The following is a 23,542-nucleotide window of genomic DNA, read 5'->3' as shown; positions in this document are numbered from 1 at the left end:
CCCCCAGCCCTCCGTCTCCTCCCCGTCCCCATGAACCTGCTCCGTACCTGCTTTCGGGGCCTCACACACGAGGAGTTTTCTCACACCTGCCCGACCTCACGGAGCAGAACGTCGGAGCGCAGGTCTGCCTCTCCTTCCCTCTCAAGGCCCAAGACGACTCCCCGCTGGGTGCGCACAAGGGAGGCGTCCCCTGTGCACCCGTCAGTGGATGCTCACATGCTCGGCCCCTGTGAATAACAGCGATGAATGTGGTCGGCTAACACGTCCCTCAGTCCTTCTGCCGAGGCTTTCGGGTCTCGGCCCCACAGAGTCTCTGGGGCCGCGGTAATTCTGTTTGACTTTCTGAGGGTCCGCCCCCAGCAGCGGCCCCGCTTCTCACCGCCCAGCAGGGGCACGAGGGCTCCGGTCCCCCCCGGTTCTCAGCAGCTCTCTTGTCTGCGGTTTTGTTTTTAAACTGTTGTTAGTGTCTGGAGTCGCTGTCCTAAGGGGTGTGAGGGGGTGTCTTGTGCTTCTGATCTCAGTTTCCCTAGGATGCTCGTGTTAGCTCACATGGAGCATCTTTCCACGTGCTTTCGGCCGTTTGTCTTTTTTGGGGGAAACGGGTGCGGGTCGTCTGCCCATCATTTCCTTGGGGTCTTGTGCTGAGCTCCTGATGTGTTCTGGACACGAGCCCCTTCGTAGATCAGCAGCTGGCGGACGTTCTCCCATCCATCCCGTGCGTTCCCTCCCTACCCTGGTGGCTCTGTCCAGGTCATGACGGGGAAGCCTGCGTGTCTCGTGCTGGCATTCCCTAGACTTGTAAGCAGAGCGACGGACTCCCGGGAAGTCCGGGGCTGGCCATTCTGGGACTTGGTTTTGGACACAGGCATTGGGGGACACTGGGGAAGAAGTGACGTGACGGCTGTGACCCGCTGGGTCCGGATGTCTTGTGGATGGTGATCTTAACTATGCACCTGTGTAGAGACGTGAGAGAAGGTTCTGGAAGGGAGGAGACGAACCTGAAGCAGTATCACCTCTGAGGAGGTGTGAACACTTTCGTGTCCCCCATATTGTTTGGCTCTTTTTAATGAGACTGTGAGCGTGCACAAGACAGACCCGTAGCCGTCCCCCAGTGCACACGCCAGACCACCCGCTGGCCTCAGGAGGGGGTCCGTCCATGTCAATGCATCTGCTCGAGTGAGGTCTCTTTAAAAGCTCCCTGGGGATGCTAAGGCCAGCCACGGCCGACGGCCGCCCCACGGGCTGGCCTGAGGCCTGGTTCCTGGGAGCCACGTGAGCCCCGGGGCAAAAACCCACGTTGTCATCCAGCCAGGCCAGATGCAGAGCTTGGGGAAGGGACCCTGTCCCCCTGAGCGCGTCCCGAGCTCGCTGTTCTGGCCAGGGTAGTTTGGGGACACTGCCACCCCTCTGAGTTCTTCCACGTTTGAACAAGGGCAGACCCCCGCAGGCGACTGGCCCCAGTGCTCCGCTCCCACAGTGAAAGCAAGAAGGAGATGTTGGGAAAATCGAGTAATTCCTTCTGCTGTGTTTTTAGGGGGAACTTAACGGGCAGAAAGGCCTTGTACCTTCAAACTTTCTGGAAGAAGTGCCTGACGACGTGGAGGTCTATCTGTCTGACGCTCCGTGCCACTACTCCCGGGACACGCCGGTGCGCTCCAAGGCAAAACGGGTAAGCGGACACCCCCGGCGCCTCTGACACCTGCCCCCGGCCACACTCGCTCCCGCACCCCCTCGCGCGCACACGTCGGCCGCTGGGCCCGGAAGCCCATGCCCTCCCCCCGGGGTTGTGCCTCAACATCTCACTTTGACTTACCTGTTTCACAAAACCTGCCCCTCTCGACTCTAACCCGTCTGCCTTTCCTCACGAAGGGACTCCCCGTCCCGCCCCGTAGACGCACATCCCGGCTGGGGTGAGAGTGGAGGGGACGGCCAGTCCCTCCGTCCCTCGGCCCCGCTAGGGTTTCCGTGCTCGTAGCAGAGACCAGAGGTTGCCTCCGGCGTAGTTAACTAGTGGACGACACCCACGTGTAGTCTTGCATTTTTTTTTTTAATCTCATCACTGCCAGTTTTTCTATATTCTATTTTTATATATATATATATTTTTATTTCTTTGCTCATCTGCTTGGAAACAGAAGAAGAGTGTTCATTTCACACCTTAATCAGGCCCCGTAGCCTTCACGTAAGTGAGCAACTGAAGATACCACAGGTAGCGCCCGCCCGCGGCCCCGGCGGACTCGCGCGGAGGCCTCCCTGTGGGCGCGCACACAAAAGAAATATGTCTCAGAACACGACAAAACAGAACACAGCCCCTGGGCCTCGGACAGCAGGCTGTCCCTCGGCCTCGGCTGTAAAGGCACTGATTTTGTAGCCCAGTCCTCCTCATTGCTCATTTCCTACTGCCCGCATCATTTCAGACGGTTTCGAAGGCCAATCTTGGGAACATATTTCTTGCGAGGCTCATTGTCTGTTCCCGTAGAGAACGCTGCAGCGTCTCCTCGTGACGAACGCTGTGCATTGCATTGTTAGCCGCTCGTGGGGAAAACAAAAGCACAACTAGACACCATGTTTACTCCGGGACACGCTCCTGTGAAAACACAGAGCCCGAGCCGAGGAGGGGGAGCGCTGGGCGCGCGGAGTCGGCTCTGGCACGCCCGCCCCCCTCCCCCCACCCCGGCCGCGGGCGTGACCCCCGCGGCCGGGCTGCGGCGAGTCCCAGTCCGTGCGTGTGCCGGGCGTCTCCTCGGGGGCGGCAATGCAATGCTGTGCTTGCTCGGCCGAGAGCCGCAGCGGCCGCGGGGCCTTAGACGGGGCGGACGGTATCTTCAGGTGTGCGTGGGATGCTTTCCTAGCTGTTTTCCATCGGAACTAGACCTTGATTCTAAATCCAAGCAAGCTTGAAGCCCTTGGCTCCCCTCGTGTGCCCGAGGCAGGGCTTGGCGTGGAGAGGCGTGGAGGGGCGAGGGGGTGAGGGCCGAGCCCTGGGGCCAGCGAGCCCGCCCCGCCGTCCGGAGGTGCCCGGTGCGCTCTCTGGACACAAGCCCATCTCCGGCCACCGGGGAGTCTCGCGAGCACGCAATAAGGGCCTTTAAGCTTCCTTCGATTGTGATAGAGGTTCATTTTAGTTTTTTTTTCCTTTCAACCGGTGTGTGCCGTCTGCTATGGCGTGATTCACGTCCCCAGGAATGCCCCCGACCAGACCACCCTCCCTGTACCCCGGTGGCTCTCAGACCCACAAGCCCCTTTCAGAACCTTGGCTTTTAAGATTAGTGATGGGTCCTCAGCCACTTTCACTGTAACCTAATTTAAGGGAACCTCTGCTCCCCATCCCCCACCCCGCCCCACACCTCCGCTTTGGGTCTTAATTTACGAAGTAAATTACTACCTAGCTTTGTTTTGCCAAAGCTGCGGCCTTCCCCCTCCCCCGAAGACAAAGCAGCCGCAGCCCCCCCCTCGCAGGGAGGCTGCGGGGAGGGTGCGCGTGCTCGTGGCATCCTTGACCCCTGAGGGAAGCCACGAGCCCCCCTTCCCTTCCCTGGCGGGGGACGGGGCCGTGTGGTGTAAGCGATGTGGTCGGTGCTCGCGCACTCAACTGTCCCACTGTGCCTACTAGGTTCCTCCTGAGGGTTCAGGTACAACAAGGAGAGCGCCATCCCCCACAGCCCATCTCCATTCGGGGTCACCTCCGCCATCCATGGGTACTGGTAGTCCTGGGAGAGGCAGGGAAATGTCCTCGAAAAAGAAAAAGGGGCTGCTTTCCAAAGGCAAGAAACTGCTGAAAAAGCTGGGTGCGGTGAAATGACCATGCGCTTCCGGACGACCCCCCAGTCCGTGTCGTTCTCTTTAATCCCAAACTAGGGCTTTCAGTGACTCAAGTACTTCCTAAAAACACACTCTTCTCCCCTGACACCAGTAGAGAAATGCTCTTTGCACTACCGTCCACTGTAAGCCACCCGCGAGGACAAAGAGCTGCTGGGGCCCCCTCCCCGCCCGCGAGCCCAGCGCCCGCGCCCTTGCCGGCGGCCTGCCGGGTGGCGGCGTCTCGGAGCGCACGGGGGCCAGTAGCTCTTTGTGGCTCGCTCCCCGCCCCGTGCTGCCGGCCTCTGTGCCCTTGTCATCCGCCCTCAGAGGAATGGTTTCCACCTCAACCCCGTTTCCGAACGCTTGCCTCGCGACGCATTAACTCACTTTAACTCTGGTCTTGAACTTCTAGTTTAACTGCCTTGATGTTCCGCCTTAGAAATGCACCGTGTTCTGTACCGTCTAATAAAATCTACCGTGTCTGCTTTGTACGTGTCGTGCTTTCAGTGCTCCTCCCCCCCAGACACAGGGCTCTGAGGTCAGGGGTGCAGGCCGTGCACTTGCACACCCCGGCGTCCCGCCTCTCCCAGAGCGAGCCGGGCAACACCCAGAACACGTTTCCTTAACTCAGATCATTCAAGGTTAGAAAGGGAGCGAGAGGGTCGCCCCGTTTGGAGAAGTTACCACTCCTCCAGCCCTGCCGGCAAGCAAGGAAGCACTCCTGGCTCCCAGTGTCACACCCCGTGGCCTGTGTCCCACACCACACGCCACACGCACACACCCCGCCGCAAGCAGAGCACGGGGAGCCGCCCCCACAAGGCACACGCCACGCCCACAGCCCCTCAAGTTCAGTCCGTCCCCCATGGCTCTACACCAGGCAGACTACACCGCGGGCACTTGACCGAGAGACTGACAAGGTCACCGGCAGGCGTATGGGATTGGTTACTATTTTGTAATTCTTGTCCACTTGTAAAGTGTTTTTACTCTTTATACATACTTTTCAGATTGCCTTTCTTTTGTAATTTATGGAAGGTTTATAAATGAATGACCAAGCTTTTCCCATTGTGTCTTCAAACCTCTGTTGTAAACTGTAAGCTTTCAGTCTGTGGTTCATTTATTAAAAGGAAATTAGTCCGTGTGTGGCGCAGTACCGTGTGCGTGTGTGCATGTGTGCACTTAGTGTAAGATATTTTCTAGAAATAAAATTTGTTATTTTATACAATGCCATGTACTCTGTGTCTTTGTTTGAAACCGCTTTTATCGGTGCAGCCTTGTGGGATTCCTTTCTCCTTTCTCCCATGCGCGAAAGACAAACTCGATATCCGTGCCTTTTCTGGCCCTCCATTTTTCCCCTAAAAATGGTTGTGACCAGCACTCAGGGAGTCACTCACAAACTGTGTCCCCCTCACATGGCTGGGACAGCTGCTCAGGCGAACGGAGCTGCAATGAGGCCTCAAGGGTGAGGTCGAGCCGTGTTTGTCCTGTTTTCCTCTGTCACTTTTACTGTTCAGGCGGCACGACAGAGCAAGCAGACTGCATGGTCTCATCCCCCTGTGAGATCTACCATGGCCAATCCCACGCAGCCGGGGCGGGAAGGTCAGAGGGCAGAGTGTCCATCACGCAAGATGAATCAACTTTGAAGAACTAAGGTAAAAAAAAAATAAAAAATGCTAGATCAAATGGAAGGTCTTAAAAAAAAAAAAATTCCAGTTTAAGAAATACCGACATAAGAAATGAAGGTCCGCACGACGGCGTGAATACACTTTATGCCGCTAATACGTTCAAAGATGGTCAGAATAGTAAATTTCCTTACATAAACTTTACCACAGTAAAAAAAATAAATAAATAATAATAATTTCCCAAAAATAAAAAAAGAGCAAAGGTGGCCCGGACTCATGATTCTTTAAATCTTTAAAAATATTTAGAAATTTCCCAGAACATGGAGGCAGACCCAAATGTAGGCAGACCCAAAGCAATAAGGAGGGCACTTCGCTTCGGTGACTACTACTGAACACTTGTGCACTCCAGGATGCCAACTGTATACAACTTCTAGAGAGACGACAACTGCCGCCGCTCCTGAGGCCAGCAGTGTCCCCGGCAAAACCAGACGAAGCTGTGACAAGGAATCCACATACCAGGAGCACCAGGAATTTTTTAAAAACCCTTAATTAAATAGTAGCAGACGAAATCCAGCAACGTAGAAAAAGGCTGAGTGGTGCACTGGACCCGGCTGTGGCTCATCCCAGGAATGAAGGCACCTTAACTTTCTGAGTAAAAAGCCAACACCGCTTACTGTGCCAGTGGAACAGAAGACACCGTCTGTCCTTTGATGCAGGGAAAAGCGCTGGACAAAGTCCGATCTCCGTTCAGGAAACAAGGCAAAGAAAGGAATTCGTCTCAACTTGATGGAGTTAGCAGTCAAGACCGTGCTTAACGGGGGACGTCCGACCGCATCCCGCTTCCCGTCCGGACCAGCGCAAGGCCGTCCGCTTGGCCGCTTGCGCGCAGCGCGGCATGTGCCGCACCTGAGAGCATCAGCGTGGTACGGAGAGAGAAGTGCTCTGCTTTGGAAAGGAAGAAGGGAAACGGTCTTTGCAGAGGACGCGGTTGTGTATTTGGGAAGTGCTGAGACAGCTACAAGATGCTGCTGGGACCCAGAAGTGGATTTGGCAAGGTGACAGCCCACAAGGTCGACATACGCGTCTCGCGGCTATTTCTGTGAGCTAGCAGGGAAAAATTAGAACAGAAATTAAAACACAAATGGAAGCGGTAGAATAATAAAAAAAAATACAGGTAATTCGTTATATTAGCATCAAAACCACAATGTACTTAGAGATAAGTTTAACAAAATATGAGCCAGACCTGTGTGCTGAAAACCAGAGAGCCCCGCCTAGAAATGAAAGGCTCTCAAGCAGAGATACACAGAACACGTTCGTGGTTTAGAAGATGTAATATTCTTAAATTCCTGATTTCCCCCCAAGTAGATCTGTCGATTCAGTGAGATGCCAGTCAAAATCCCAACGGGCTTTGCTAGAAATTGATGAGCTGATTTTAAAAATGATGCAGAAATGCAAATGACCTGTGATCACCGGGGTGGTTTTGAAAAAGACGAACGAGAAGTCAGAAGACTCCCATGGCCTGATTTTGAGACTTTAAGGCCATGGCTATCAAGACAGTGTTGTCGTTGTGTAAAATGTGGACATTGAAGTCACTGGAACAAACCAGAGGGTCCAGGGGTGCACACAGAGACATGTGGCATGTTCCTCTGTAGCAAAGGTGCCAAGGTAGGTCAGCTGGGGAAAGAAATACGGTGTTTTCTGGAAATGTGGCAGAAAGAGCTAATTATTGATGGGGGGAAACCGGCCCTTATCTCTCACGGCACACAAAAATTAATTCCAAACACGATCACAGTTCTAAATGAAAAAGTTGAAACACTAAAGCTTCTAGAAGAAAATGGAAAAATTTGGCCAGAGAGATGTCTTATATAGGACACAAAAAAACACAAAAAAAACCAAAAATACAAAAAACAACAAAAAAACCCCTGATAATTGGATTTCATCAAATTTAAAAACGTCTTGGGGTGCCTGGGTGGTTCGGGTTAAGTGTCTGCCTTTGGCTCAGGTCATTATCTCAGGGTCCTGGGATCGAGCCCCGCATCGGGCTCCTTGCGCACCGGGGAGCCTGCTTCTCCCTCTGCCTCCTTCTCTGCCTACTTGTGATCTGTCAAATAAATAAATAAAATCTTCTAAAAAAAAATAAAATTCTATTAAAGCGAGAGAGAGCGTCCCACGTAGGCATAGCCGTGGAGGTGCTGAACTCAGACGCCTTACAGGGCAGAGCAGGAGGGCACGCCCTGCGGAAACCGCCGTCGGCGTCTCACGCGTTCAGAGACGCTCCGCGTACAGATCTAATGTCTCCGCACGCTCCCAAGAGAAACAAAACTACATGTCCCCATCAAGGCTCCAAAGGAATTTATTTTATAGTCCATGACAACAGGCTCAAAGCGAAACACCCAAGTATCGGTCTGCTGAGGACTGAACACGAAAGGCACCCGGAGGGGCCAGCCTTGCAGATCCGCCGCCTGCCCAGACGGACACGGTCCGTCCGGAGCAAAGACACCAGACACAAAGGAGCCCACACTAGACGATCTTCACTCTCACAGGGCGCAGGGTGGCGGAAGGCACATCCGCGGTTGCTTGAGGACAAGGTGGGAAGGAGGACTGTTTGTAACTTGTGGGAGGGAGGAAATCGGTATTATTCTAAGTCAGAGGGAGGCAGAGACAGGAGTGGACGCGCTGGTCAAAACTCTTGCAGCTGGATTTGCTGATAATATAAATTACAGCTCAATAAAATTATGTAGAAAAGTAAAAGTTGGGGCGCCCGGGTGGCTCCATCGGTGAGGCATCCGACTCTAGATTTTGGCCCAGGTCACGATCTCAGGGTGTTGGGATGAGCCCTGCATCGGGCTCCGGTCTCAGCGCCGAGTCTGCTTCTCCCTGACCCTCGGCTCCTCCCCCTGCTCACATGTCCTCTCTCTCCAGTAAATAAAATCGTAAAAAACAGAACAACAAAGTTGGGTGAGAGAGAATGCAAGGAAAGTGCTCTCTGGAAAGACACACACACATGCACACTCGCTCTCTCTCTCTCTCTCCCCCAGCCCCGAGCTCAGGCAGGAGTTCTGGGCTCCAGAACGAAGCTTGGAGGCCTGGCCGCTCCCCGGGCAGGTGCAGGCTCCAGGAGCCCAGAGGCTGCCTGTGCCAAAGGCGTCTGTGGCCATGCACAGCCGGGACCACCAAGTCCCGGTCCAAGGAGCTCCTTCCTGTCCCGGGCCTGGCCACCCCCGGCAACCCCTGGCACTGCACAGGCAATGGGGGAGCACGGGCAAGGATGCGTGGGGCCGGGCCTACCTTCCCGGGTCCCCGGGAAGAAAACAATCCAGTGGCAGCAGAGCCCCTGTCTTGACTTCTCTGGGGCCTGACTGGCTGTTGGCTGCATGGGAGACATCCAGCTCTCTGCCTGGGGTCCCTCATTCCAGGGACACCGCCCTGGGAAGACGGGCGTGCACCCATGTCCAGGTCCCAAGCCGAGATGCTCACTGGGGGGGAGTGGGGGGGCATGGGCCTAGTTCTTAGAGCCCCCAGTGGGCGCGCGGACAGCAGGTTGCATAATCAGAGGGTTTCTGGACCGGAACGTGCGTAAGGAACACGGGTGCCGGGTGACTAAGGGCCGATTAACGGTTTACCGACTCGATACAGATCTGAGAACCTGCTGTGCCCCGGGCACTAATCTAGAGGCTGGGAAGACAGCAGTGAACAACGCAGTCACAGCCCTCCCGGGGCCACACTCGGGAGAAAGAGGGGATGAAAGCAGGTCAGTCCAGGAAACGCTTCCACAGAAAAGAGCCGTGGGACTGGACGGAATCACAAAGGGGGGTTCGAGCAAAAATCAGGGAGACCCTGGAGGTGCTCCAGCGTGGAACCCGGAGGCACAGAGAAGGCAGGGTGGGGTGGAGGGGGCCACGGAGGACAGCAGCCGCGCGTCCAGGCGAGAGATGGGACGTGGCGCTGGGTGTGCAGCTGGCGCCGGCGGGGCTAGAACTGATCGGGGAGGCGGGTCAGAGGGAACCGGCGGGGAAGCCCTCGGGGCAGCACAGGTGTCCTGCTCTGAGCCGGCAACTGACTCCACCTGCGGCCTCGGCGTGGCTCATGCTGGGCGCAGGTGCCGCCGCTCACGATTCCAGGTGACCTCCCGGCCCGGCCCGGCGCTGCGGAAGCTCTGGTCCTGGCTCGCCCCGCGCCTGCAAGTCGCCAGGAAAGGAACCGGGCGGGAGGCTGGCGGCTTGGTTTCACGACTAGAATGTCCTCTTGCCCTGGCGGTACGTGACTGACCCTCCGCCTTGTCCCAGCTGGCAGAGTCGGGGGGTGGCTGGAGACGCCAAACCAAAGGAGCCCGGGGAGGAAGGCGGTGTCCGCGGCAGAGCCCGCTGTCCCTGCGGGAGCCCCGTCTGGGGGAGGCGGGGAGGCTCTTGTCCATGGCGGGGGAGCCTAGTCCGTGGGGGGAGCCCATTGTCCTGGAATTGCTGGGGCCAACTGTGTGGCGGGGGGTGGTTAGTCCGCGGGGGAACTGGAGGAGCTTATCTGTGGAGGGACCCTGCTGTCTGCGCGGGGAGACCCCTTCCGTTGGAGAAATCTGCTGTGTTGGCATTGGTAGAGCCCTCAGTCCGTGGGGGGAGCGCTTTGTTCGTGGGGACAGACCTCTGAGTGGGGGGAAGTTTGCTGTCTTTGGAATTGGTGGGGCCCTTGGTTCATGGGGGGAGCCCTCAGTCTGTGAGGGGAGCCCTCTGTGAGATAAGCTGGCTGTCCGTGGAATTGGGGGAGTCCCTGTCAGTGGGGGAGCTCTCTGGGGGGGAGCTCTGTGTCCGTAGGGGGAGCCCTCTGTCTTGGGGGGGAAGCTTTCTGTCCATGGAATTGGTCGAGCCCTCGGACCTGGAGGGGAGCCCTCGGTCTGCGGGGGGAGCCCCCTGTCTGAGGGGTGCCTGTTTTCCTTGGAGGGTTGTCCCTTAGGGGAGCCCTGTGTCCGTGAGGGAAGTCCTCTGCCTGTGGGGGGAGGCTTCTGTCCATGGGGGGGAACCCTCTGTTCATGGAGTGCCTCTCCTCCATGGGGGGTTGTCATCCCTGAGGGAGCCCTCTGTCTGTGGGGGGAGCCCTCTGTCCGTGGGGTGCCTGTCATCTGTGGGGGGTTGTGGTCCATGGGAGGAGCTCTCTGTCCGTGGGGAAGCCCGTTGCCCCAGAACTGGGGTGCGTAGTGTTGGGGCGCCCGCGGTCTGTGGAACTGGGGAGCTAGGAGCCACTCTATGCAAAGGGCTGGGGGCGTGGCAGCTGGGGTGGCAGGCGGTGGGGTACCGGGGCGACCAAGTTATGGTAAATGGGTCTGAGGTGTCAGAAATGGCTCTGTGAGTCCCTGAGTGCCAGGGAGCCTGGGACATGCCCCAGCTGTCGGCAGTGTGCGGCGGTGGGGTTGTCCTTGACCGGAGCCCGCGCGCCCCAGGAGCCAGGCCTAACAATCCGAAGGCGCGTGTCCCGAGGGAAGCAGACGGGTTCAACGATAGGGAGAAGCAAAGGCTCCCGCCCACCATAAAATGGCAGAAAGGGGCCCGTTGGGTCTCTGGTCTCAGCTGCGGCCACACCTGAAGTCTGGGACCCCGAGAGAAAATGTCCCCCCCCAGCTGGGTCCCGCCGAGCCTGTGGGAGCGGGGGCCGCAGCAGCAGCGGGTTATGCCCTGGAAGGCGGGTTCCCGCGGACCAGACTCCTCGCTGAGGGGCCTCCGGGCACGGGGGACTGCAGGCGCGGACGCCCGCCCCGGGGACAGCGTGGCCCTCCAGCTGTGCCCTGGGGGTGACTGGAGGGCCCGTGCAGAATGAAGCTTGGTCTCGCAGGGACAGACAGAAGGGCTCTGACAGATGCGGGGCTGAGCGCACGCTCACCTGCGGAAACCTCTCCAAAGGGGATGGGGGGGCAGATGCAGGACGAAGCAGTGTCTCCCCACAGACGACGCCGTGCGCGGCCCCCTTGCTGCCTGCACCGGGGGCGGGATGGCCGCCAGGATCTGGATCTCACTGGGTGGGCGGACTCGGGCTGTGGGACTTGGGGGCTGTTCTCCAGCTCCAGCAGCCGCAGACCTGTGGGAGGTCAAGGGCAGCAAGGGCCTGGGGCAGGGGGAACGCGGAATGTCGAGCCAGGGCTCGTGCTGCCTGTGCTCGCACCTTCCCGACCCCTCACACGCCCCCGGCGTCACCGGCACCTGAGGGCTGGAGACCGTTTCAGGCCTGGGTCGAGCAGGGAAGCCAACGGGCTTGGGGGGCTGACCCGGCAGAGGCTTCCCGATGGGGGGGTACTCGCGCCAGACGAGGCGGGGAGCTCTGTAGAGGGAGGCTCGTGTCCGGGGCGGGGGGGTAGCGGCAAGGACACGGTGGGAAATGCGTCCCAGGTAAGAGTCTGTCCTGGGAACCCGGGTTACACGGGCGAGGCTTTGGGAGGTCGCGTTTGAGAGCCACGCGGAGGCTCAGAGGTGACCAGACGACTTCGAGAATGATGGCAACTTTATGGACCCAATGTCGCCCCTTGGAAAAACCGGCCTGGTACCTGGCTTCTAGAACTCCCAGGGGGACCTGACCAGGTGAGTAAGGAAGGTCACTGCCTGGCAGGCGCGGGAACCTCAGGACGTGTAGGGGACCTCTGAAAAGGAAGAACCTGCGGGAGTGTGACGGCAAGTGTCCGGCTGGGCTCAGCCTGTGAAGGCAGTTAGGGCGGTGAAGGCTTCAGAGGTTCCAGCAAACAGATTCCTAAGAACCGGAGGGACAGTCGCGGTCTTGCTGCGCTTACGTAAGGACGCGCTTTGTCCACACCGGCCTCGTCTTGCCTTTGCGAGCAGTGAGGCGGATTTCAGAGCGGGCGTGGGGCACCAGTGTCACTAACACACCTTCCGGGGTGTCTGACCCCAGCTCCCCCGTCCTTGAATGGGTCTCCACGTGCCCGTCAAACTGGGCCGGGTCCCCACTTCTGCCTTCCTGGTGCTCCTTTCTACGGACCACTGTGTGCTGTGGGCCTACGTGGGGAGCCCACGTGCGGACCAGCTCCTGAAAACGAGACCGCGGTCTAAGTGGACGGACGGGTCAGGAAGTGTGGCAGGGGCTGCTACGACGACACCCAGGAGGCCCGAATCGCAGTCTACGATGGGGCCTCAGCTCCGTGCTGTCCGGTCCCGACCCCCCCCCTCCCAGCGGGGAGGTGCCGGAGCAGCCGTCCAGGTCTGCACAGCAGAACCGGCCCCTGCTGGGGGAAGCCTTGAACTGCGGACGCTCCCTCCAAGTGCAGTGTGAGCGCCCCACTTCTGCGCAGGCTCCCAGGCCTCTTGCCGGGCCCCCCAGGGCGGCGTTCGCTCTGCTGCCCCGGGGCTGGGGGCTGCCCGCAGGCTCCGCACAGACGAAGGGCGTTGCAGACCCCGTGGGCCAGCAGGGTGCCGGGGGCAGTGGGCAGGGGCGCGGGCAGCACTCACCCCGGCCCCGGCCCCCGCCGCCTTCTCCCCTCTGGCCTGGGACCTCCCCCCCCCGTCACAACGAACCCGCATCGGGCCCTGCTCCGCCCCGGCCGCGAGTCTCCCACAGAACTCCGGGCCAGCGGCTCGGGGCGGCTTTGTCTGTTGGAACCGAAGGGTCTTCTCGGTCCCTCATCTGTCTCCTAACGGGAACGTGAGAGAGCGGCATGGGGGGCACAAGGGGGCCGAGAGCCCTTTTGTTTCTTAGGACAGGCTGGACACGGCCGGGTCTGTAGGCCGCTGGGAATGAGCAAAGAAAGGCTGGCGCGGGCCTGGGAGCGACGCAATCGCACTGAGCAGCGTCGCTGAATAACTGGGTGTCTTGGGCACACGTGGGCGGGGGCGGTGGGGCTTGGCAGCAAAGTTCCAGAGCCTCATCCAGAGAGGAACAGAGGTGTTGTCCTTCGGCCGCTAGGCTGCTGCTCTGCTGGGAGCCGAGTGCAGGGGTGGAGCAGACGGGGCCCCGGGGCAGCGGGGGTCTGGAAGGGAGCAGGAGGGATGCAGGAGGGACCTCAAGGAGAGGTGGGTCACCAATGGGGACTCGCAGCCTGCGGTGCGGCACTCGGGGCCTGTGAAGCAGGGCTGCGGGGCGCAGGGGACAGTCCAGTGGGAAAATGCTGGCCCGCGCCGGTGGTGTCGCCAGGTGTGGCAGCAAACGCCAGCGCAGGCCGGGAGCGGAGCCACCGCCGGCCGGAGCGCAGGGGTCGGAAATGCTTAGGAGAGGACGGGCTGCGGAGGGTGCATGGGACCCAGCGGGACGGCAGGTGTGGCCCACATAGTGGCGCTACCCACAGGCAGGAATCGTCCTGGGAGCCCGGGGTGTTCAAAGGGCACAGAAACTCAGGAAGGGGCTGAGACACGACGTGAACTCGGGAGGGCACGGGGAGAGGTTCCGGTGGAGGAGGATGGGGTCAGAAAAGCCGTGTCAAGACCTCCTTCCTCGGGACGCCTTCTCAGCGGGCCTTTGCCCAGAGTCCCGGGAAAATCCTGTGGCACATGTCCGAGGGACGGTCTGGCCAGTGTCTCCCCGCAAAGTCCTGCCCCGCGCATGTGGCCCGGAGCGGAGCTCGCTGTGCGTCGGACGCCGACGGCTGGCGCTGGACAGAGCGACACCGGGAAGCCCGCCTCCAGCGCAAGCAGCAAGCCGCCCCAGGGCTGTCGGCTGAAACTAGTCTGAGGCTTCTGTCCCTCGCAGCCAAGTCTTTGACTTGAGTGACGGTCTCGTGACTGTTTCAGCTTCTCCAGGTCACATCTGCCCTTCATGGTTGAAAGAGTTAAAACCTGCTAAGAACAGCACTTTGAGGCCTTAAAAGTTCCCCACTAGCCCTACCGACCTACACGTCAACACCGGAGCTCGTCTTCCACGGCTGCAGGGTAGAGCTCCTCGCACGCCTTCACAGCGGGTCAGCTTCTAGCAACTTCCATCATGGCATCCGGTCTCCGGCGCTCTCCTGAAACCTCCCGTTTCCTGTGTCTTCTCTTGTTTGCAGACCAGGAGGTCAAGGAACCGGGGCTAACAGCCGACGACACTGTTGGCAATGGTTAGGAGCCCGCAGAGCTAAGAGGAGAATATAAAAGGGTTTTCATCCCTGTGGTGAGGCTCAGCCCAGAAAGTCTCTAGTGGGACCATGTGCAGCGGTGCGGAGGGAGGGGCTGAGGCAGAAGCGCGCAGGCCCTACCTCGGCTGGCGGTGCTGAAGGGATTCTCCAAGTACAGCTTCACGGACGGCAAGCCAGCTCTTTGCCAAATTTCCTGAAAACTCCCACAAGCACGTCCATGTAAATAATTACAATCCGCAACCTCCTGCCATCGCCCGCCCTGCCTCTCCCGACCAGCCGCGGCTCTCGGTCCCGTCCCGCGAGCCCTGCGGCCGGCGGCTCCGGACCCTGAAGTGCAAAAGGGGACGGCGACTGAGCACTTCTAAGTGGGGCTGCAGCCTTCGGACAGAGTGCGCGCGCCAGCATCGAGAATACATTACGTGCAAAGAAAACAGGTTTTCAGTAAAAACCACAGCTAGTGAATAAGGTGAGAATCCAATTTTATTTTGTAACAAGTAGAAGGATGTCCCCATTGCAAACAGAACAGTGGTGTGAACAGAGGTTACTGGCCTCTTTTGTGACAAAGTCTTAAAATGTTTCCTTGGACAGAAATTTAAAACTTTTCAACCCCCATGCCATCTAGCCCCCCCAAAATAAAAAATTAGCCTACTTCCCCCCAGTCTCCTGCCATCCCCGTGCCTTGCACAGGTTAATTCAATAGCAGCTTTTTATATTTAAAATAGATCCAACACGCAAGTAAAAGCCTACCTCACAGCCGCAGTGCGCTCCCCACCTTCCTCTCTCCTTCAAATTAAAAATATTTCAAAAAGATGATGAATTAATGTACGTTTACAAAGCAGGACGTGCTCACTCCTGAAAGTACTTTCAAGTAAATTCTCACTTTTCCAATAGTTTAAGAAATTCTGTTTATAATGCAAAGTACCTAATCCACATTTTTTTCAAAACAAAAAATTCTCACAATGTATTTGAGAAGCAAACAAGATAAAATATAAAATTTTAATTTTTACCTATAAGCCAGTCACAGCAGCAAGGCTACAAATGAGACACCAGATCTCCTAATTCCCTTCCCCATATTCATCTATAAAGATAACAGCTTAAAACCCCCCACCCCCCCTCCACCCCGGAAACTACAAGGTCAAACCGAAGGCGCGGCTGCACGGCGTCGTCTCCGAGGGTCAGAGGTAGTAGAGGCGGTTGGACAGGGACAGGTTGGGCTCCCTGTGAATGCTCTGGCCCACCAGGAAAGCCAGCTTGTGGGCGTACTGGCAAGGAGCGGGGACGCGGATGACACCCTGGAGTGGAAGAAACATGGGGCTGTTACTCTCGACCTGCTCCCTGCAGCACTCGGCCCGGCACTAACTAGAAAAGCCTCTGAAAACAGAGCGACTCCTGTCTGGAAAATCGGAGCTCACAGAGGAGCAAACACGTCCCCAGGGAGACCCACTTACTGGCCAGTTGTAGTAGACGTGACACAGCTTGTACGTGAGCCTCTGTATGTGGTCTGGCTTCAGGCCGCTGCTGTCGTAGATGACATTATAGTGCGTGGGCGAGACACTGCCGCTTCTCACCGCCTGGCTCACGATAAAAAAATCATACCTGGAATTACAAGAGAAAAGCCACATGGAAGGGAGGCTTATGGGTCTGAAAGCTGAAGTTAACGTGGGTCCCGTTTCCTCCAGAGAAAAGATCCCGTATTCTAAGGGATGCGGACCTCGTCAGGATGAAACGTGCTTCCTTCAGGTCCATAACACTTGCTCTCGTGGAGCGTTCTGGAACACTTACCTGTGACGGGGCTTCAGAAACCACGATGCTTAGATGTCAAGTTTTGGCTTAGAGTTCACCACGTGCGCGGGCCGCCAGCCGCGGCGGCATCGGGGAGGGCGGCGGCAGCGGGGCAAGGAGAGCAGCTCTGGATTCAGGCACTGCTGTTCCCAAAACACGCTTTTACCACGGGGCCTTTCCCCCTCTCGCTGTTCCGTGGTGACGCAACAGAACCATCCTTCATTTTCATCGTTAAGGACTCAGGCGGACTCTTGGAGGACCGGAGAAGCCGCAGGGCCGGCAGCAGCAGCCGCGCAGGGCCCAGACGCCACGGCCGACCGCAGGGCGCGCGCAGAGCACAGGACGCCCGTCCCCCCACTTTCCGGGTAGCAGGAGCACGGGCCAGAGATCCGGTCGTCCGCCCTCGTGAAGCCACAAGGGAATTCCCTGTGCAGCTTGCTGGGTCCGCGGAAGCGACACACGGCAGGGCGCCGCGAGCCGACACACGCGCGGCCACGTGTCCTCGGCCGCAGACCAGTCCCAGTCGCGCTAGGGTCAGAGCCTCGGTCCCGACTCGGGTGCCCGAGCGCCCAGAGTGCCGGCCGCGGCTGGGACAGGCGGCGCCCACGACGGGGCTTCCCCAGGCGTGTGCAGAGCCTCGCTGCCCGCTTCTACACAGCGTCCCGTGACAAGTCCTGAGACGTCCTCATACTTCAAAATCCACCGTGGGCTCTACCCCGTCCGTCTCCGCCGGCTGTCTCCGGGTCAGTGCCGGCCCTGAGCCGCGGGCAGCAGAGCAGGGCGAGTGTCAGCAGGGGGCACGGGGGTGGGGGTCACTCGGACCGGTGGGAGGCCCAGCAGGGAAGGAGCCCGCTGCGTTACTGTCTCAGCCACCGTCCCCCTCAGCCGATTTCCCCGCAGGCAGAACCCTCCCGCAGCACCGCCATGACGGACACGTGCCTGAGGCAGGAGCCCAAGGAACACATCCCAGCACGGAAACGTCCACTCCGTGCCGCGAACGCAAGTGATTAAAGGTAACTAAAGATCCGGATTATCGTTGCTCTACGTGAGGTTGGTGTAGCGAAGCCTGCTTCACCCGACGTCCGTACAGGAAGGACGTCCCCGTTGGCAGCTCCGCCCCGAGGCCGGCACTGCAGCCTGGTGAAAGCTCCTTCCCAAACCCCAGCCCACTGGGAAAGGGCAACGGCCCTCCCAGCGCGCGCTCCGGGACTGGCCGGAGAGCCGCCACCCGGCACGACTGACTGCACCGTGGGCCTCGCCTCCTAAAAGCGTTTCCGAGGTTCCAGCAAGCCTCAGCCCCGACCGCTGCACCCTTGGGGGCCCACAGCACTGGCCCGTGGCCCCCTTGTGGCCGTGGGTGTCCGAGCCAGCTGGCCTTCCTATGACAAAGTGCAGCTCCAAGTTACACAGACAGTTTTGTTTACTCGGAAGCCACTTTTCTTATCTGCAGTCGTGTTTCAGCTGCAACTTTTTCACCTCTGGATGACAGCAAGCCGTTCCAGATCAAAAACTTTTTACTAGGGGACAGGAATCTGAGGGCAGGTTCGCAAGTGAATAAAATACAAAACAATCCACGGCAGCAGAGCTCACCCTCTGTACGTGTGATCACTGCCGCAGACGATAACCCTCTTCCCCCAAAGGACAACTGGACGGAAACCTGTCTGCCGTTTCAGATACAAACGAACCACAGGCTTTAGTAATATTGTGAGATCAAACTAATTGAAAACTTTAGTATTTATCAGAAATAGAAGAAAAAGTAAATGTGCTGAAGTTGATAGAGAAAACAACTGTGTCACCGCACAGAACTTACCATTCTGGTCTGGTAACTTCTACGTCAATAACCGTCCCGGGAAGTGGGTTCTGAAGTCTTCCTCCGGACTGAGCAAAAAACCTGGCATTCACTCGTTTCTTCACCACAATGACCGTCAGTCTTGGGCTGAAAGGGGACGATGGTGAAGGTAATGACGGTGTCGGTCCTGCTTCCAGGCAGCCGACCATCCAGACGCCCCCATTCCCAACCACCAGTTAAATGGAAAGCTCTCTCCCTCTCAAGGCAGAGCATCCGTCCAAGCTGTGAACGGCCCTACACAAGGACCAGGAGTCAGGTGGCGGGGGTGGGGGAGACACAGGACAGCAGGTGAGGCAGGGTCGTGTGCACAGCTGGCCTGCTTCCCAGCACACAACCTGGAACGCTCTTCAGTGGGCATTTTCTGCTATGCGAGAGAGAGCATCTGGAGACCAGAGCTGTTGGGAGGGAAGCTCGTTTGAGCAATGTCAAAGTCTAACCCAGCACTACCGTTCCGTGACGTATCGGGGCTCCCTCTGTCTCCCTCCCGGGGCCTAATCACCTCTCGGCTCACCACATGCTGGCAGAGGACGCGCCCTTTGCATCCCTGCTGCACCCCGCCGCCCGATGCCAATCTCCAGCTGGTCTCCCTATGCCCAGATCCCTTCCCCCGAGCGTCAGCACCGCACCTAAAGCCATCGGCTGCCCCTAACACGCCTCCTGGCTCTCCGGAGACCAGCCCTTCAGGTGGCAGCACCTGTGGGTTGGAGTGTGGTTCACACCTTTCCTACTAGCTCTGAAAAGTCCATCCACAGCCAGTGCCTGAAGTCACAGCCACGCTGGAGTACAGGGACGGGCGCACGGAAGGCACTAGGGAACCGAGCTGGTGTGTATTAGACATTTGAAAGAGAAGACCATTACCCATGCCTCCATTTTTCCTGTACCCTTTTCCCAACCAGAACGTTCATTCTTAGCAGAAATACTCCTGATTCCAAACTGTGGGACACAGAGAGCTTTACGTACAGTGGGATCTGGAAGGTCTTGCTTGGGAAGGTTGTTTACAGTGTGCTGTCTGGACAAATGGTCGAAAAGACCCTGAAGTGGGAGCTCCTGTTTGACAAGCAAGCTCACTGGGCTCCTTCACAATAGTCCAATAAGCAAATCCCGAAGGGACGGGTGAGTTTATGTAAGCAGAAGGCACTTGTAGAAGTATCACCATCTGCCCCAGGAGGGCTACTGCTGCCCGGTTCCTGTGGCTTCGGATGTAGCAAAGCCAGGATCAGGAGCCTGAGGCCAAAGTGGACCTGAGTCCTCTGACGTCATAAGAAACAACTAAGCAAATGTCAGGACAGAAAGGTCATCAGTATCCTCTGACGTTTCAGTTTGTTCTTATATCAAATATCTGAAGTCAGGGTATCAGAGTGGATAAAAAACAAAGCCCATCAATATGCTGTCTATAAGAAACTCATTTTAGACCCAAAGATGCCTCCAGATTTAAAGCGAGGGGGTGGAAAACAAATGTTACCACGCTAATGGACATCAAAAGAAACCTGGGGTGGCCATCCTTATATTGGATAAATTAGATGTTAAGCCAAAGGCTATAATAAGGGATGAGGTAGGACACTGTATCATACTCAAAGTGTCGGTCCAACAAGATCATCTAACAACTGTAAATATCTATGTTCCTAATATGGGAGCAGCCAACTATATAAATCAATCAATAACAAAGTCAAAGAAACATGTCAACAATAATACAATAATAGTAGGGGACTTAACCCCCTCACTGAAATGGACAGATCATCCAAGAAAAAGATCAAAGAGGAAATAAAGGCCTTAAATGACTCATGGACCAGATGGACATCACAGATATATTCAGAACATTCCATCCCAAAGCAACAGAATACACATTCTTCTCTAGTGCACATGGAACATTCTCCAGAATAGATCACATCCTGGGTCATAAATCAGGTCTCAACTGGTATCAAAAGACTGGGATCATTCCCTACATATTTTCAGACCACAATGCTCTGAAGCTAGAACTCAATCACAAGAGGAAATTTGGAAAGAACCCAAATACATGGAGACTAAACAGCATCCTTCTAAAGAATGAATGGGTCAACCAGGAAATTAAAGGACTGAAAAAATCCATGGAAACAAATGATAATGAAAATACAACTGCTCAAAATCTGTGGGACACAGCAAAGGCAGTCCTGAGAGGAAAGTACATAGCAATGCAAGCCTTTCTCAAGAAACAAGAAAGGTCTAAAGGACACAACCTAATCCTACACCTAAAGGAGCTGGAGAAAGAACAGCAAAGAAAGCCTAAACCCAGCAGGAAAAGAGAGATAATAAAGATCAGAGCAGAAATCAATGAAATAGAAACCAAAAGAACAGCAGAACAGATGAACGAAACTAGAAGCTGGTTCTTTGAAAGAATTAATAAGACTGATAACCCCTGGCCAGACTTATCAATTAGAAAAGAGAAAGGACCCAAGTAAATGAAATCATGAATGAAAGAGGAGAGATCACAACCAACACCAAAGAAATACAAACAATTATAAGAACATATTATGAGCAACTATAAGCCAGCAAATTTGACAACCTGGAAAAAATGGATGCATTCCTAGAGATGTATAAACTACCACAACTGAACTAGGAAGAAATAGAAAACCTGAACAGACCCATAACCAGTAAGGAGATTGAAGCAATCATCTAAAATCTCCCAACAAACAAGAGCCCAGAGCCAGATGGCTTCCCAGGGGAATTCTACCAAACATTTAAAGAAAAAATTCTTATTCTCCTGAAACTGTTCCAAAAAATAGAAATGGAAGGAAAACTTCCAAACTCATTTTATGAGGCCAGCATCACCTTGATCCCAAAACCAAAGACTCATCAAAAAAGAGAATTACAAACCAATATCCTTGATGAACACAGATGTGAAAATTCTCATCAAAATACTAGCCAATAGGATCCAACAGTACATTAAAAGGATGATTCACATGACCAAGTGGGATTTATTCCAGGGTTGCAAGGTTGGTTCAACATTTGTAAATCAATCAATGTGATACATTAATAAAAGAAAAAAACAGAACCATATGATACTCTCATTAGAAGCTGAAAAAGCATTTGATGAAGTACAGCATCCTTTCTTCATCAAAACCCTTCAAAGTGCAGGGATAGAGGGTACACACCTCAATATCATCAAAACCATCTGTGAAAACCCCACCGCAAATTATCATTCTCAATGGGGAAGAACAGAGCTTTTCCCCTAATACTGGGAACACAACAGGGCTGCCCACTATCACCAGCGCTGTGCAACATAGTACTAGAAGTCCCAGCCTCAGCAATCAGACAACAAAAAGAAATTAAAGGCATCTGAATCAGCAAAGACGATGTCAAACTCTCACTCTTTGCAGATGATATGAAAATTTATGTGGAAAACCCAAAACACTCCACCCCAAAACTGCTAGAATTTGTACAGGAATTCAGTGAAGTGTCAAGATATAAAATCAATGCACAGAAATCAGCTGCATTTCTATCCACTAATGAGACAGAAGAAGAGAAATTAAGGAATTGAACCTGTTTACAATTGCACCAGAAACCATAAGATGCCTAGGAGTAAACCAAACAGGGAAAGGATCTGTCCTCAAAAAACTATAAACCACTCATGAAATAAATTGAGGAAGACACAAAGAAATGGAAAAATGTTCCATGATCATAGAGTGGAAGAAAAATATTGTTAAAATGTCCATACTATCCAGAGCAATCTACACAGTGAATGTGATACCTATCAAAACGCCATCAATATTTTTCACAGAGCTGAATCAAATAGTCCTAAAATTTGTATGGAATCAGAAAAGATCCCCAAATAGCCAAAAGAATGTCGAAAAAGAAAACCAAACCTAGTGGCATCACAATTCCAGATGTCTAGCTCTACTACAAAGCTGTCATCATCAAGACAGCATGGTACTGGCACAAAAACAGACACATAGATCCATGGAACAGAATAGAGAGCCCAGAAATGGACCCTCAACTCCGTGGTCAACTAATCTTTGACGAAGCAGGAAAGAATGTCCAATGGAAAAGGGACAGTCTCTTCAATAAATGTTGCTGGGGAAATTGGACAGCCACATGCAGAAGAATGAAACTGGACCACTGACTTCCACCACACACAAAAGCAGACCCAAAATGGATGGAAGACCTAAATGGAATCCATCAAAATCCTAGAGAACACAGGCAGCAACCTCTTCGACCCCAGCCGCAGCAACTTCTTCCTAGAAACATCGCTAAAGGCAAGGGCAGCCAGGGCAAAAATGAACTACTGGGACTTCATCAAGATTAAAAGCTTTTGCACAGCAAAGGAAAAAGTTGACAAAACCAAAAGACAACCAACAGAATGGGAGGAGATATTTGCAAATGACGTATCAGATAAAGGGCTAGTATCCAAAATCTATAAAGAACTTATCAAACTCAACACCCAAAGAACAAATAATCCAGTCAAGGAATGGGCAGAAAACATGAAGACACTTCTCCCAAGAGGACATGCAAATGGCCAACAGACACATGAAAAAGTGCTCCACGTCTCTTGGCATCAGGGAAATACAAATCAGAACCACAATGAGTTCCCACCTCACACCAGTCAGAATGGCTAAAATTAACAAGTCAGGAAACAAAAGGTGTTGACGAGGACGGGGAGAAAGGGGAGCCCTCCTACACTGTTGGTGGGAACACAAGCTGGTGCAGCCACTCTGGAAACCAGTGTGGAGGTTTCTCAGAAAGTTGAAAGTAGAACTACCCTATGACTCAGCAACTGCATTACTGGGTACTTATCCCAAAGATACAAACACAGGGATCCGAAGGAGCACCTATATCCCAATGTTTATAGCAGCAATGGCCACAACAGCCAAACTGTGGAAAGAGCCCAGATATCCATCAGCAGATGAATGGATAAAGAAGATGTGGTGTATATGTACAATGGAATATTACTCAGCCATCAAATAATGAAATCTTGGGACACCTGAGTGGCTCAGTCGGTGAAGAATCGGTCTTTGGCTCAGGTCATGATCTTAGGGTCCTGGGATCGAGCCCCGCATCAGGCTCCCTGCTCTACGAGAAGCCTGCTTCTCTCTCTGCCTGCCAGTGCTCTCTCTCTGACAAATAAATAAAATCTTAAAAAAAATGAAATCTTGCCATTTGTAATAGTGTGAATGGAACTAGAAGGTATTATGCTAAGCAAAATAAGTCAATAAGAGGAAAACAATTATCATACGATTTCACTCATATGTGGAATTTGAGAAGCAAAACAGGAGCATGGAGCAAGGGAGGGAAAAATAAAATAAGATGAAAATAAAAAAGGAAGCAAACCACAAGAGACTCAACTCTAGGAAATGGGTGCTAGAGGAGAGGGGGGCTGGGGTAACTGGGGGGGGTGGCCATTATAAAGGAGGACATGTGATGTAATGAGCACTGAGTGTTGTATGCAATTGATGAATCACTAAATTCTACCTCTAAAACTTGTAAATA

At 54.8% G+C, this 23,542-nt stretch overlaps 2 protein-coding genes across 5 annotated transcripts in view; one reads left to right on the top strand and one right to left on the bottom strand.

Moving 5' to 3' along the window:
• RIMBP2 (RIMS binding protein 2) overlaps window positions 1-4,505 on the top strand; it is an 88,159-nt gene extending 83,654 nt beyond the window's left edge. For 2 of the 4 annotated variants that reach the window (XM_032846883.1, XM_032846882.1), the window contains 2 exons: window positions 1,535-1,669; window positions 3,611-4,505. In XM_032846883.1, the coding sequence (XP_032702774.1) occupies window positions 1,535-1,669; window positions 3,611-3,799 (324 nt within the window). In that variant the 3' untranslated portion in view covers window positions 3,800-4,505. Of the gene's footprint in view, window positions 1-1,534; window positions 1,670-2,132; window positions 2,660-3,610 lie in introns of those variants that run through there. The other 2 variants (XM_032846885.1, XM_032846884.1) reach the window with 2 other exon arrangements.
• Window positions 4,506-15,599: 11,094 nt separating this feature from the next.
• PIWIL1 (piwi like RNA-mediated gene silencing 1) overlaps window positions 15,600-23,542 on the bottom strand; it is a 32,774-nt gene continuing 24,831 nt past the window's right edge. The window contains exons 19-21 of the mRNA XM_032846881.1: window positions 18,044-18,169; window positions 15,900-16,047; window positions 15,600-15,743 (exon numbers count right to left, since the gene is read on the bottom strand). Of these exons, the coding sequence (XP_032702772.1) occupies window positions 15,627-15,743; window positions 15,900-16,047; window positions 18,044-18,169 (391 nt within the window). The 3' untranslated portion in view covers window positions 15,600-15,626. The remainder of the gene's footprint in view (window positions 15,744-15,899; window positions 16,048-18,043; window positions 18,170-23,542) is intronic.

This window comes from Lontra canadensis, unplaced genomic scaffold (genome assembly GCF_010015895.1).
Source record: "Lontra canadensis isolate GAN:19392208 unplaced genomic scaffold, GSC_riverotter_1.0 scaffold182, whole genome shotgun sequence".
Taxonomy (NCBI): Eukaryota; Metazoa; Chordata; class Mammalia; order Carnivora; family Mustelidae; genus Lontra; species Lontra canadensis.
Note: the sequence above shows the minus strand (reverse complement) of the source record. Positions and strands in the feature narration are given on the sequence as shown.